The sequence below is a fragment of the Lampris incognitus genome, chromosome 10 (genome assembly GCF_029633865.1).
Source record: "Lampris incognitus isolate fLamInc1 chromosome 10, fLamInc1.hap2, whole genome shotgun sequence".
NCBI lineage: Eukaryota > Metazoa > Chordata > Actinopteri > Lampriformes > Lampridae > Lampris > Lampris incognitus.
Window position 1 is genome coordinate 52,441,878 of NC_079220.1, and position 14,113 is coordinate 52,455,990.

At 47.6% G+C, this 14,113-nt stretch overlaps 1 protein-coding gene across 1 annotated transcript in view; it reads left to right on the forward strand.

Annotated features, from left to right (window-relative positions):
- Nucleotides 1–14,113, forward strand: part of LOC130119597 (cAMP-dependent protein kinase type I-beta regulatory subunit) — a 99,094-nt gene that overhangs the window by 20,752 nt on the left and 64,229 nt on the right. Inside the window, exon 3 of the mRNA XM_056288145.1 lies at nucleotides 11,149–11,319. Coding sequence (XP_056144120.1) covers nucleotides 11,149–11,319 — 171 coding nt within the window. The remainder of the gene's footprint in view (nucleotides 1–11,148; nucleotides 11,320–14,113) is intronic.

The following is a 14,113-nucleotide window of genomic DNA, read 5'->3' on the forward strand; positions in this document are numbered from 1 at the left end:
GCAGGGGCCGTGGTCCCCGGGCCCACCGGATGAAGCAGACCAAGCTGTCCCATCCAATCCAGCGCTAGCTCTCCCAGCCAGACACCTTCGACACACCTCCCCGCACTCCTCATGGCGACATCAAAAACACCACAGTCGACACCAGGTGAGGCCGTTGCCAGACTGCCCTCTGTGTTATCGGAACTGCTGGTCTGCATGGGCTAGCAGTTAGCTTAGCCTGCCCCGCTCTCCCAGCCATCAAAGGAAGACAAAACTTAGACGTGGACAAAGACACTACATGGATGGTACCGGGTGAGGCCGCTGCAAACACGAATTCACGCAGCTGTCTTCCCACACCGGGAGCGGAAAGAAATGTGCAGTAGAAAAATATTCATTGCTGCAAGAAGAGACGGCAAGAAAGAGAGCGAGATCTCCACCTGCTCCACAGTCTGAACGATGTTGCAGACCATTAAACATTCAGACAGAGCACTGGCAAAGCAGGCAGTTCTCTTTGCAATTAGGCAGCATATTTCATCCACATCTCCCACAGGAGTGTGTGGAAAAAGTTCACCTCTACAGCTTGCAGGTTTATTGATTTGAAGCGGGCACGAGGCCACACAGTTTGGCTGATGTAGGACCCTCTCGTATGTATGGTTACTAATGATAACCGAAGTTGTGAAAGAACCGTCAACAGTGGTATCGGGTGTGGACACCCCTGAAAAAGGTGTGCTGGATTCACGAAGCTTTGACAGATGCGCGTATTGAGGGAAGGGGAGGAGGCTGACACGGTCCTGTCTGCAGCGCTCCAGCTCTCGGGGGGGCTCTCCACGGGTGGCTGTTGTGACACAAATGAACAACGGCACAACTTACTGTGCTTGTTTCCTTCAGAAGGATGTGGCGGAGGGGGGGGCTCATGTGTGCTTGCTCCGTGTATGCTCGCTTTCGTACGAGTGAATATAATCCGAGGGACCCGACACGATTGTGTATGTGCATGTTTGCGTGACAGGTCGGTCACCGCGTATGTTTTACTGATTTTGGGGAGTGGACAAGGTGGAGCCCATAAATAATGTGGACATCACTCCAAAGAGGGGGCCCCTGTCAACACTCTATATATACACACACACACACACACACACAATCTGTCCTGCTGAAACAGTGCTCCCAGCCCATTGTGGTGCTGTAATGGTGTGGAATAGAGTGATGAGTGGACTGATGGCTCGGCTGGTGGGTCCGCTCGCTCTCTCGCCACGCTCCACCGCCCGTGTGTGTGCAGCACTCTGTTGTTTTTTTGGTTCACTCGCATGCTTTCAGCCCAGCGGAGATGGCGTCTGCTTCGCCATGCAGAGGCTAACTAAGGGGAACGCTGTAGGATGTTGCCTGCGCTAAAACTACTTCAGAAATTAACTTTATGTTATGACGATGTTTTAGCCCTTCATCCCGCAAACCAGTTATGCTCCCGCTTGTTTCGCTGTCTTTGAGGTGAGCAGCAATAACGGCGTTTGGCGGATGAATATCAACTAGTCATAGCTGAGACAGGAGTCGGTCATAACCTTTAATTGATATTTTTCTTGGCCAAATTTGATTAAGTGACTGAACAGAATAGATTACTGCCCCCATTATGAAATCAACCAGAGATGAGCTGGGTTTTAATTCACAAAGGTGCGCCTGTGTGCATATGACGGCACATGTCTCTTCTTTTGTCTATTTTTTAAAATTCTTTTCTGTCTCTGGCCTTGTCTCTCCAGCCTGTGATCCCTCATTGGCCCACTCACTCACCGCTTTGGTGCCTCTCCTTGATCATGTGCTCCCTGTCTTTTCTCCTCCATACCTTTCTTCATACCTCTTTATCTCACTCTTTCTCTCCTTTATTCCCGCTCTCTCCATCTCTCCGTCGATGGCTGCCAACCACCATTAATGGTGCAGAGAGAGAATGGGGCGGGGGGGGGGGACTTGGATAGGAAAAGAGGTATAATAGATAGATACACCGAAATACAGGTAGTCCTCGGGTTACGAACGAGTTGTGTGGTGTTTTTTTTTGGGTTTTTTTTTTTCTCCCCAATTGTATCTGGCTAATTACCCCACTCTTCCAACCCGCCCCGGTCGCTGCTCCACCCCCTCTGCCGATCCGGGGAGGGCTGCAGACTACCACATGCTGCCTCCAATACATGTGGAGTCACCAGCTGTTTCTTTTCACCTGACAGTGAAGAGTTTCACCAGGGGGACGTAGCGCGTGGGAGGATCACGCTATTACCCCCAGTTCCCCCTCCCCCCCGAACAGGCGCCCCGGCCGACCAGAGGAGGCGCTACTGCAGCGACTAGGACACATACCCACATCCGGCTTCCCACCCGCAGACATGGCCAGTTGTGTCTGTAGGGATGCCTGACCAAGCTGGAGGTAACATGGGGATTCGAACCGGCGATCCCCGTGTTGGTAGGCACACAGACCACTATGCTAGCCGGACGCCCTACGAGTTCTGTTTTTGAGTCTGTTCTTATGTCGAAGAGAGAAGTTGTGGGGGCGTCTGGGTAGTGTTCGGGTCTATTCCATTGCCTACCAACATGGGGATCACCGGTTCGAATCCCTGTGTTTCCACCGGCTTGGTCAGGCGTCCCTACAGTCACAATTGGCCGTGTCTGCGGGTGGGAGGCCGGATGTGGGTAGGTCTCCTGGTCGCTGCACTAGCACCTCCTCTGGTTGGTCGGGGTGCCTGTTTGGGAGGGAGGGGGAAACTGGGGGGAAAAGCCAAGAATCAAACCTGGGTTCCCCGTACCACTGGCAACTGTGCTAACCAGGCAACTAAAGGGTCCGACCTGTTAGTCTACACCTCCGTGGTCGTTCCACTGTTCCACTAATGATAAATCTAACGGCAGTACAGTATTAATAACTGGGAGAGAGAAAGTGTGTATTGGTGTAAAAAAGAAATGTTTGACTAATTAATTTTTTAAAATAATAGACTTTATGGAGATGAGTTCGTAAACCGGGGACTACCTGTAAATGGTTCTTGTTTTAGACGACCAAAGCAACAGCACATCAAATTGAGATTGGGATTTTGAATTTGCTTTCCGGGTCGCTAAATTAATAAAATAAATAAATGAAGAACAATAAATACATAAATAAAATAAAAGTCATTAATTGTCTTTCAGTTTACCAGAGATGCCCTGCAGATGGTCTCAGCTGCCGAGCTGCCCGGCTCGGCCGCTGTGGTCCTGCACCCCCGTGCCCCCTGCGTCCCTGTGTGTCAGCGTTTCAGGTGCAGAGGCAGAGTTAGGACTTAGAGAGGGCCAGATACAATGGTGCTTTCTCAGCGGCAGCCATGACCTCAGAGGCTGGAACATGGGCAGAGTCGGGGGGGGGGGGTGTCGGGGGCACTGGGGACCGACACCGCGTGGTGCAGAACAGCGTATGACGCGGAACGGGCGAGAGAAAGTACGGGTATGATGATGTGTCGCCGTGAGAATGTCTGGAGCTGGTTGCTGATGTCAAACACAAGGACAGATGTGACATTTGGCCAAAAAAGGGGGCCAGTGTTTAGAGGGGGGGATGACGTTTTCTCTCTTTCGTAAAAGTGGACCACTGTGTGTTTTCATGTGTGAGAGACCGAGCAACAGGGAGCGAGAAGGGCGCCGAGTAAAAAGGGAGACAATCCGCACAGGCGTCAGAGGTTTGTGTGTTTGTGTGTGTGTGTGTGTGTGTTTGTGTGTGTGTGCATGTGCGAGCTCCAGTGTTGCTTCCTGCTACGACTTGCCACCCAGACAGGATGCTCCCGGTGCTCAGTTGTCATAGCGACGGGAGGAAAACGATGCTCCGCCCGGTTGTGTGAGTGCGCAAGCAGCGAGTGAGAGCGAGAGCGGGAGGAGAGGAGAGGAGAGGAGAGGAAAGGGGAGACAGTGGCGCAGGAGTGACGGGGAGAGGAGTACTGTGATCAGTGTTTTCATCAGTAGGCTAATTCCTCTGCTGCTTCTCCACTGACGACTACAGACACAGGCGCCCCGGCACACTCGGGGACTCTCTCGCTGCCACCACAGACACATCCCGGTGACCATGCCGGCATGGGAAACGATTGCTGCGGTGTGATGTTTGTGTCAGGTGTGTGGGACATAGGTTTTTGCCTGTGGTGATCCCCACTCACACTCCTTTACACACACACACACACTAACACGCACAAGCTCTTCATTCCAGGGGCCGATGCTTACTGTTTCCGACAGGCCCAAGGACACACAGCAGGCCTGTCCGGGGGCCCTCCATGCTATGGTAAATACCTCTGTTGACTCATTTAGCCTGTAGCTGGTCTCCTGCAGCTAGCCTGTGTAGCCTGGTGGTGGCTCAGTCAGCCGGCACTGATGCAGCGTGGTCAGCAGCACAGCCTGTGCTTGATGGCTAAACGGAAAGAGGCGAGCTCGTCTTGTTGCGAGAATGATTGCGACCACTTCAAGCTGAAGCGGAGTTTGTTTGGAAGAGTTGAACTGACAACGGAGGGCGTGCGAGATAGCAGCGCTCTTAATGGATCCGGATTCAGCGGAGCGGAGCTGAATATCTAGTTTGGTAGATTGTGCGGCCGGATTGGCGGTCGTTTATCGGGGCGAGGAGATGCCGGTGTATTAATTTGCTGCGTGAGAGAGGAATCGAAGGTTGCGTCTAAAGCCATTAAATTTGTTTTGGCTCTGCCTGCACTTTTCTGTATAGAGGACGTCCTGTGCCTCCTGCTCGCGGGCTTGGGCCTCCTCGATCAAGCTGGAATGAACAATATGTGAACTCATCTCTCCCATCTGCAGTGTGTGTGTGTGTGAATGAATGCTGATGCTGCCCTCATGCTCTAGCCCCTGCCCCTCTCCCCCTTGGCTCTGTTGCCTCAGGGAGTGACTTTGCGTGTGTGTGTGTGTGTGTGTGTGTGTGTGTGTGTGTGTGTGTGTGTGTTTGCAGCCTTTGTACTCGCCCCACTCAGTGTTTGCTTATTCCACTGAACCTTGTGTGATTTGCATCATCACAGTACACAGTGTGAGATGCATCTTTAGCATTATACCTTCAGGTTAAATGAGAGAGACAGGCAGAGAGAGACAGACAGAGAGAGAGAGAGACAAAGTTTTTGGGGTGAGAATTGAGTAATTCTGAAGAAGAGAGGTAGAAAGAGATGGAAGTAATGTCAACGAGTGCGTTAAAGTTGTAAGTCGTTATCGATGTTATCAAATAACCCCCTAGACGGGTGCATAATTAGCTGTAGTACAGGTAGTCCCCGGGTTCCAAACACCTGTACTTTAGAACCGACCTCTGTAAAGCCTGTTTTAGGGCTTCAGCGTAGCGCTCTGTCCGTTGCCTACCAACACGAGGATCTCCGGTTCGAATCCCTGCGCTACCTCCGGCTCGGTCGGGCATCCCTACGGACACATTTGGCCGAGTCTGCGGGTGGGAAGCCAGATGTGGGTGTGTGTCCTGGTCGCTGCACTAGCGCCTCCTCTGGTCGGTCGGGGCGCCTGTTCAGGGGAGAGGGATCTTCTCACATGCTACGTCCCCCCGGCGAACCTCCTCACCGTCAAGTGAAAAGAAGCAGCTGGCGACTCCACATATATCGGAGGAGGAATGTGGTAGTCTGTAGCAGAGGTGGCAAATCCAGCTCCAGAAAGTAAAAGTCCTAACCAAGTATTTGCTCCAACCATGTGCTAAAACAATTGATTCTAATCAACCCCACTCTTCAGCTTGATAAGGTAATGAAATCAGCTGATTTAGCACACACGTGGAAGAAATACATGGTTCGGATTTGTGCTTTCTGGACCTGGCTTTGCCATCTCTGGTCTGTAGCCCTCCTCGGCTCGGCAGTGGGGGTGGAGCAGCGACCGGGACGGCTCAGAAGAGTGGGCTAATTGGCCAAGTACAATTGGGGAGAAAAAGGGGGCAGGAAAAAGTGCCTGTTTTAAAAAATCGAGTTACACACAATGGTTCGTACTAACGAACGGACAAGCTATTTTGAGCTATGTTGAAGCACTGCACATTTTAGGCGGTTCGCTGGCTCGAGGGAGAACAAAGCCAAGCCATCGTCACCGTTTTAAGTCGGATCACATAAACATTGTGTAACCAATGGTGACGCAACAAAGAAAAGGAAAACGATCACAATTGGAACTAAAGTGGAAATGATAAAGTGTTCAGATAGGTGAAACGCTCTTATCGTTTTTTCACTTACCGGTGGTACGGGGAGGCAAACCCCGGGCGGGGTCTCGTTTCTGGTGTCAAATGGCCGCCTCCACCGGTCCTGACCCACTCCCGGGACAGTGGCTGGTGTGGAGTTTGAATTGTAAGAAATAAATGTTTTATACCTATACACACATTCTCTCCATCCATCCATTATCCGAACCGCTTATCCTGCTGTCAGGGTTGCAGGGATATTGGAGCCTATCCCAGTAGTCATTTGGCGGCAGGTGGGGAGACATCCTGGACAGGCCGCCAGGCCATCACACAGGGCCCACACACACACACACACACACACACACACACATTCATAACTAGGGGCAATTTAGTACAGCCGATTCACCTGATCTACATGTCTGTGGACTGTGGAAAGAAACCGGAGCTCCCGGAGGAAACCCACACAGACACAGGGAGAACATGCAAACTCCACACAGAGGACAACCCGGGACGACCCCCAAGGTTGGACTACCCTGGGGCTCGAACCCAGGACCTTGTTGCTGTGAGGCGATCACGCTAACCACTGCGCCAATGTGCCGTCCCACATTCTTGCTCTCAATTATAAATACTGTACTGTTGTTAGCTTTATTATTATTACTGCATTATTCTATTTATGATGTTTTAGGTAAACTATATACTATATACTAAGACAAACATTTGACTAGTTGACGCTGGATGTGAACTGTATGTAACTGTTCCGACTTGCATACAAATTCGACATAAGAACAGACTCAGAAACGGAACTCGTTCGTAACCCGGGGACTACCTGTATGATAATTACTTGTGCAATAGCTGCAATAGAAACAGCCATAAAGAAATGATAGAGGGGGCGTCTGGATGGCGTAGCGGTCTGTTCCGTTGCCTACCAACACGGGGATCAGCGGTTCAAATCCCTGTGTTATCTCCAACTTGGTCGGGCATCCCTACAGACACAATTGGCCATGTCTGCGGGTGGGAAGCCGGATGTGGGTATGTGTCCTTGTCGCTGCGCGGCCTCTGGTCGGTTGGGGCGCCTGGTCGGTCGCGAAACTCCTCACTGTCAGGTGAAAAGAACCAGCTGGTGACTTCACATGTATCGGAGGAGGCATGTGGTAGTCCGCAGCCACCCCCCCCCCCCCCGGGATCGGCAAAGGGGCTGGAGCAGCGACCGGGACAGCTCGTAAGAGTGGGGTAATTGGACGAGTACAATTGGGGAGAAAAAGGGGTAAAAATCAAAAAAATAATAATAATTATACAGGATGCACAGAGGGCTTATGTGGATGTCATCAAGCTAAGGGTTTAGCCTGATGCTATGGTACTAGTTTTTTTTTTTTTTTCATTTCTATTGAATTTTTCAAAAAGAACAGTAATAGGAAGGCTAGTGATACACTGGTTCAACAAACTTCACCCCTTCAGGGTCCTGACTTCAGTAGACATGGCATGAAAAAAAAGAAAGAACGAAGTAAAATATGAAACAAGTAAAAACAAGCACGCACATGGAAGTAAGAAACTCAGTCTGTAATAAAGGGAGCGTGCCACAGTCACTGAGGGTTCTTGGTTATTCTTGAGATCTAAGCAAGACCTCCATCAGGCTTTATATGAGTCCAAAAATGATCCCAAGGGGTGGTCCCATCTTCCATGTTGTCTTGTATCCTGTTGAGAATACACTCGTATTATGCAGTCTCAGTCATCGCATTTACCCAGTCTTTCACATTTGGAGATTTTGCTATTTTCCAATGTCTCAAGATGATTCTGGAAGCTGTGACCAAACCCACCATAATAACAGAGAAAAAAAAACACCTTTTGATATGTTTGGTGTTTGAGATCTGTCCCCTAATAGACATAAAGCAGGATTCAGGGGGATTACAGAGCCAGACTCAGGACGTCCACCACTTTAGCCCAGAATGGCTTCACTAATGTGCATTCCCATATACAGTGTAGGACAGTTCCTACTGCCGTTTTACATTTGCAACACATTGTCCTTCATCAGTTTCATTCTATAGAGTCTTGTTGGGAGTGTTGTAATGTGTTATCTTATCTTGTGTAAACTTCCCTCTTGCTTCCTTTTCATATTTTTCACAAACTGCCAAAATATTGAGCCAATTTCCTTGTTCTAAGATTATATTTAAGTCTTTCTGCCACACCAGCTTCACATTACATGATTCACCACTGACAAAATAGTTTGTTAGTGTATAAAAATGTGAAGCTGTGTGGCATTTCTGTGGCATATTCATATAATCCAAAATGGGATTTTCTGTACCCCCACTGAATCTAGCTAATACGCAGTTCCTAATTTGTAAGTATTTCCAAAAATGTTGTTTGCCTTTAAGGTTAAAGTGGCAAGTTAACACCCCATAAGACATAAATTTACCATCTTTATATAGATCTTCTATCGTGTGTACGCCATTTAAATGCCACTGCTTCAAATATATAGATGTGTTTCCGATACAGGTAGCAGGATTGTGCCATAGTGAAGCATATTTCTGTACATAGTGTGACGGCTTATACATTTGGTGCACCTTGATCCGTACTTCCCTTGAGTGAACAAGAATTGGATTTGTTGTGTTGTCTCATTGAAACAATCTCTCTTTCGGATTAAATGGTGAGCATAACTTTGTCTCAGTGTCTATCCAGTCTACTCTTATGTTCTGTCATTTTCGAATATTTGGCTAATTTAGCCATTTCGAACGATAGACTATATAGTCTTGGGTCTGGTAGACCCAACCCTCCCCCCCTTCTCCTTAGGAGCACATAGTTTGCTTAATTTAATCCTGGCTTTCTTTCCATCCCATAGAAACTGTTTATCTATATCATCATACCTCTTAAAGATGGCAGGTGGTATCATGATTGACAACATCATAACTATGTAAATGAACTGAGGGGCTATTATCATGTTTATGATATTAACTTGTCCCCACTGTGTAAGTTTAATCTTCTCCCACTTCTATAAATTTGTTTTAGTTTTGTAATACTGGGTTTAGATTCAGAACAGGCAGCTCTCCCAAGTCTTGACAGAGCCTGATTCCAAGATACTTCATGCCTGTAGGAACCCGCTTAAATTTGAATTTTTCCACCATATGTAGGTAGCGTGAGGCAGATAGTGGCATAGCCTCAGACTTATTCCAATTAATTGTGTAGCCCGAGAGTTTAGAATATGACTGAATAGTGTCCATCAAGTGTGGAAAGGATGTCAGTGGGTCGGTTACCACAGCTAAAATATCATCCGCATAAAGCAGTAGATTGTGTTCCTGGCCACCGCTCCCAAATCCCCTAACGCCATTATTCACCCTAATTTTAACAACCAATGTTTTGATAAAGATTATAAACAGTAATGGACTAAGAGCACACCCCTGACGGGTCCCTTTAGACAGGTCAAAAAAGAGCGACATAACCCCATTGGTTATCACTGCAGCCTTTGGCTCTCTATATAATATCTTCACCCACTGAGAAGAGTAAGGACCAAACCCAAATTGTGCTAAGGTGAAGAAAAGAAAGTCCCATTCCACTTTATCTAAGGCCTTTTCTGCATCTAAGGAAAGGGCAGTTATTGGCAAATTTTCAGCTTGACTCAGCCATGTTGGGTCTAACAGTTTTCTTATGTTATCAGAAGAGGATCTGTTCTTTATAAGACCCACTTGGTTGGAATGTATGATGTTAGGTAGGACTTGTTGTAGACATAAATCCAGCACTTTTGTTAATATTTTGCAGTCCAGATTGAGCAGGCAACGGGTCTGAAGTGAGACGGGTCCATTGTGTCTCTATCCTTCTTAGGAATTAAAGATACGGTACTAGGTTTAAATCTGACAGATCTGTTTGGCTCTGGTGGGCACCTTCAGAAGAGCTTAGAAGAAAGTGTAGAAACAGCCCCACACGCCCACCCCCAGTAACCATTCTCTCTATCCTAATCTCTGTTTTCTTTACCGATATCTTACTTAGTATGTCATCTGTCATCCTTCTCATTCTTTCTCATCTAATTTATTTTTGTCAGTGTGGATAGATAAAGTTCATGTTAACTTATTTAATTCCTGTCTGTGTCCCCCTACTCCTTTCACCTTATTGGTTTTCTCTGTTTCTTGCCCTTTCTCCGTCTCTTTCCGTCTGTCTCTGCGGCGCTGCAAGATTGTCCTTAACACGCAAGCGAAGCAATAAATACACTGGCACGCACTTCACATTTTACAGCGGATTAGTACATTTACGTGCTTATGCTAACGTTTTAATCAAGCTTGAGATCGATAATTTATCGCCTGCACATCATTCAGCGGTTGAAGCAACAGCCTGCCAGGGGCTTTCTGCCTTTCATGTCTTTATTTCTTGTTGATCATCTTCTGAGAAGGAGGGAGAACCTGGCTGGGCCATCTGCCATGTCCTGTTCGGGCCTGCAGATATTAATATTTGATAGCATCTCCTTCATCCCTTGGCAGCCTGGCCACCAGCCCGAGTGCACTTACAGCAAGGACACTTCCACTGAAATGTCCCTGGTTGGTTTCATTCTGAGCTGGTTAATGCTCTCTGGGCTTCACGAGTAGGGGCGAGGACTGAAAGTGTTTCTTGAGAACTTGATTTGGCCATTTGTGAATTACAATAAGTTGGATATTTGGAGACAATTTCCTTTTCCGCTTTGTTCTTCTCCCCTGAAGCAACAATCTGCTACCCGCATGGATCAGTACTTCAGTTTCTATGTTTGTTCACCTTTTCAGTACTTGAATGAGATGAACTTGTTTCAGTATTGTTTTGATTTGATGCAAAATTATTTGGTATTTCAGCCGCTCATCCTTTCGCCTTCTCTCTCTGTCTGTCGTCCCACTCACTTAACACGCCACCTCTTCCTCCCTCTCACATGTCTGTCCTGTTGCTCTCTGGCTGTCTGTCTATATTTCTCACCTAACTGTCTCTCTGCCTCTTCTCTCCCCCACACCCATCTGTCACACCCTCTCTCCAACTCTCTCTCTCTCTTTCTCTGTCCCTCTCTCTTCTGTCCCTCACTCCCGTTCCCACCCCTGCATCTGTCGCTACAGGAAGAATGCAAACAGATTATGGCCCGTCAGAAGTCCAACAGCCAGTCAGACTCCCATGATGACGAGGTGTCCCCCCCACCGCCCAACCCGGTTGTCAAGGCCCGGCGCCGCAGAGGAGGAGTCAGCGCCGAGGTCTACACCGAAGAGGACGCTGTCAGCTACGTACGCAAGGTTAGTCGCAGTAGGCACATCCAAACACGAGCACATTCTTATTGCCCTAGTATCATTCTCTTAGCATTAACCTGCCTTCGTGACCATCGGTCCCTGACCATAATCCTGTATACTACATGTAGAAATGTAGTTTTATGATATGCAGTGTGGCCATACATATCTAGTTAGCCACTTTATTTAGAAAGCCACTTTATTTCATCATTGCACAGTCGTTTTGGTTACAGTGAAATTTGTCGTCTGCATGTAACCCATCGTATTGTATAGGAGCAGTGGGCAGCTGTGGTGCAGCACCCGGGGACCGACTCCAGTTCTTTTTCTTATTGCCTTGGTCAGGGGTACACACAGGAGGATTAACCCTAACATGCATGTCTTTTTTTTATTATTATTATTAGTATTTCTAATAGTTAAATTTCCGCGATTTTTTTTTTTTTTTAAATTTTTGTCCGATGTGGCCTAGTGAGGTGAGTTTGTGGCATTTGCTCATATTAAGGAAGGCTGGCAGGAGCACTGAAATCAGGAATTACTTCCAAAATACAATACATCCAATAATACAACAGTACATTCACTTAGTATTTAAAAAAAAACCTGTTTTTCTTTGCACAGAAACATACTAATTGCTTTGTAAGGGTTGTAAATCAACTTAAACAGTTACCCGTAGTGTTCTTCACTGTAATGCAGACAGCCATTCTGTAACAGTAAGTGGTGGGCCTCAAATGGCCAAGGGGCTCCTGGAGAAGCCTGGACCTCCGAGAAAGATGAAGATATACGCGAGAGAAGAAAGTACTGATTCAACCATTCAACCACACACAACGCCCACTTAAAATACTCGAATTAAGCCTGATGCCCTTTATATCATAATGTAGTGCAGAGCCATGTGTAGGAATTAATAGCAGCTCCATATTGGTTGGCTCTAATAATTACCCCAACATATAGAGAATTGATCTGGCAAGTTTATGATAGCATTAAATGAAAGGGGAATTCTAGCCAAATCAATCTGATAGCATCAAAACTTGTCTTAGTCTGCTGACATGTTACACGTTGATATCAGATTTACTGACTTATGCTCCCATTTATTCTGACCATGTTTCTCGCACCAAGGACGCCCTCTTTGTGAAGCACAGCGAACTGCGCAATAAAAAGCAGCCTCTTTCCAAGCCTTCCCCCATTGACGTACCGTGTCCTCTAATGAGAGAGCCACATACAATAGACGGTTAATGTAAGCCCAGAATTGGAAACCACACCTTGGCCATGGATGTATCTTGCAACCTCTGAAAATACTGCTCATGCCTGAGCAGATGGATGCAGGTCTTTTTATTTCATTTAAAGCTGCAATTCTGAAGATTTAGATCCAGACATATGTCCTTTTTGACATTTTATCTAGCTGTTTGTTTTTTTGTTTTGTTATGGTTTTTTTTTGTGGATTCCCCCCCCCCCCTTTTTTTTTTTCTCCCCAACTGTACTTGGCCAATTACCCTATTTTCTGAGCCGTCCCGGTCGCTGCTCCACCCGCCTCTGCCGAGCCGAGGAGGGCTGCAGACTACCACATGCCTACTCCGATACATGTGGAGTCGCCAGCCACTTCTTTTCACCTGACGGTGAGAAGTTTCACTGGGGGGACGTAGTGCGTGGCAGGATCACACTATACCGCCCAGTCCCCCGACCAACCAGAGGAGGCGCTAGTGAAGCAACCAGGACACATACTCGCGTCCGGCTTCCCCGCCGCAGACACGACCAATTGTGTCTGTAGGGACGCCCGACCAAGCCGGAGGTAACACGGGGATTCGAACTGGTGATCCCCGTGTTGGTCAGCACCGGAATAGACCGCTACACTACCCAGACGCCCCCTCTTAGCTGGTTTGTTTAAGTCAATAGCCACCCCTGAATATTCAAATCACAAAGGCTTTAGAATGGTTATTGTCAAGCAGGACTTTCCTGGGAACCCATTTCTGTGGCGAGCAGGCAGATGTGGCAGAACGAGGTTGTGAAAGACCTGCGTCAATAGATCCTACAGTATCAACAAGCTAAAACTCAGGTTCAGCCTCCTTTTTTTTTTTTTTTGGGCAATCGGGGAGATGCTGATGCAGCAGTACTTGTGAGGCTGTTTCTCTTCTGGATCTCCGGGATATGGAGCGGTCAAACACCAATGCAACTACTGATATCCCCAAGGGTGTCGAGTTAAATGAAATGGATCGTCTTCAGAACTGTACCTTTAAAAGTCTATTTGCCTGGCGTGGCTTTTTTTATAACGGGCCGACAGATATTAAAGAACTTCAGGCTTCGGAGAGACGTGAGTGAGAGGGTTCCCCGAAAAGGAGCAAGGGATTCCTTGTTTCAGGTGACTTTGAGTTGGCGTAGGGGAGAGAACTCAGGTATTAAAGTTATCAGCCATCTCCCCCGCTGTCACTGACATCTCATAATTTAATGGAGCTGGAAAGGAAAGGGTGCACCTTTGCCAGAAAATATACCCCCCCCTCACACACACACACACACACACGCCCCTGGTTAGATCATGATTATCGGACCTGTTTGACAATAGTTACTATGACACTCCATTAATTGCAGGGTAATGACACAAAGGCATGAACCCTAATCACCACACAGTAATCACATGGCCAGCGGAGCATGTCTTGTTTTTGTGGGAGTGTGTGTTTGTGTTAGTTGGGGTGGGCAGGTGCATGCTCTTGTGTGTGTGTGTGTGTGTGTGTGTGTGTGTGTGTGTGTGTGTGTGTGTGTGTGTGTGTGTGTGTGTGTGTGTGTGTTAGTGTGTGTGTGTGTATCTAGTCACAAGCCCTTG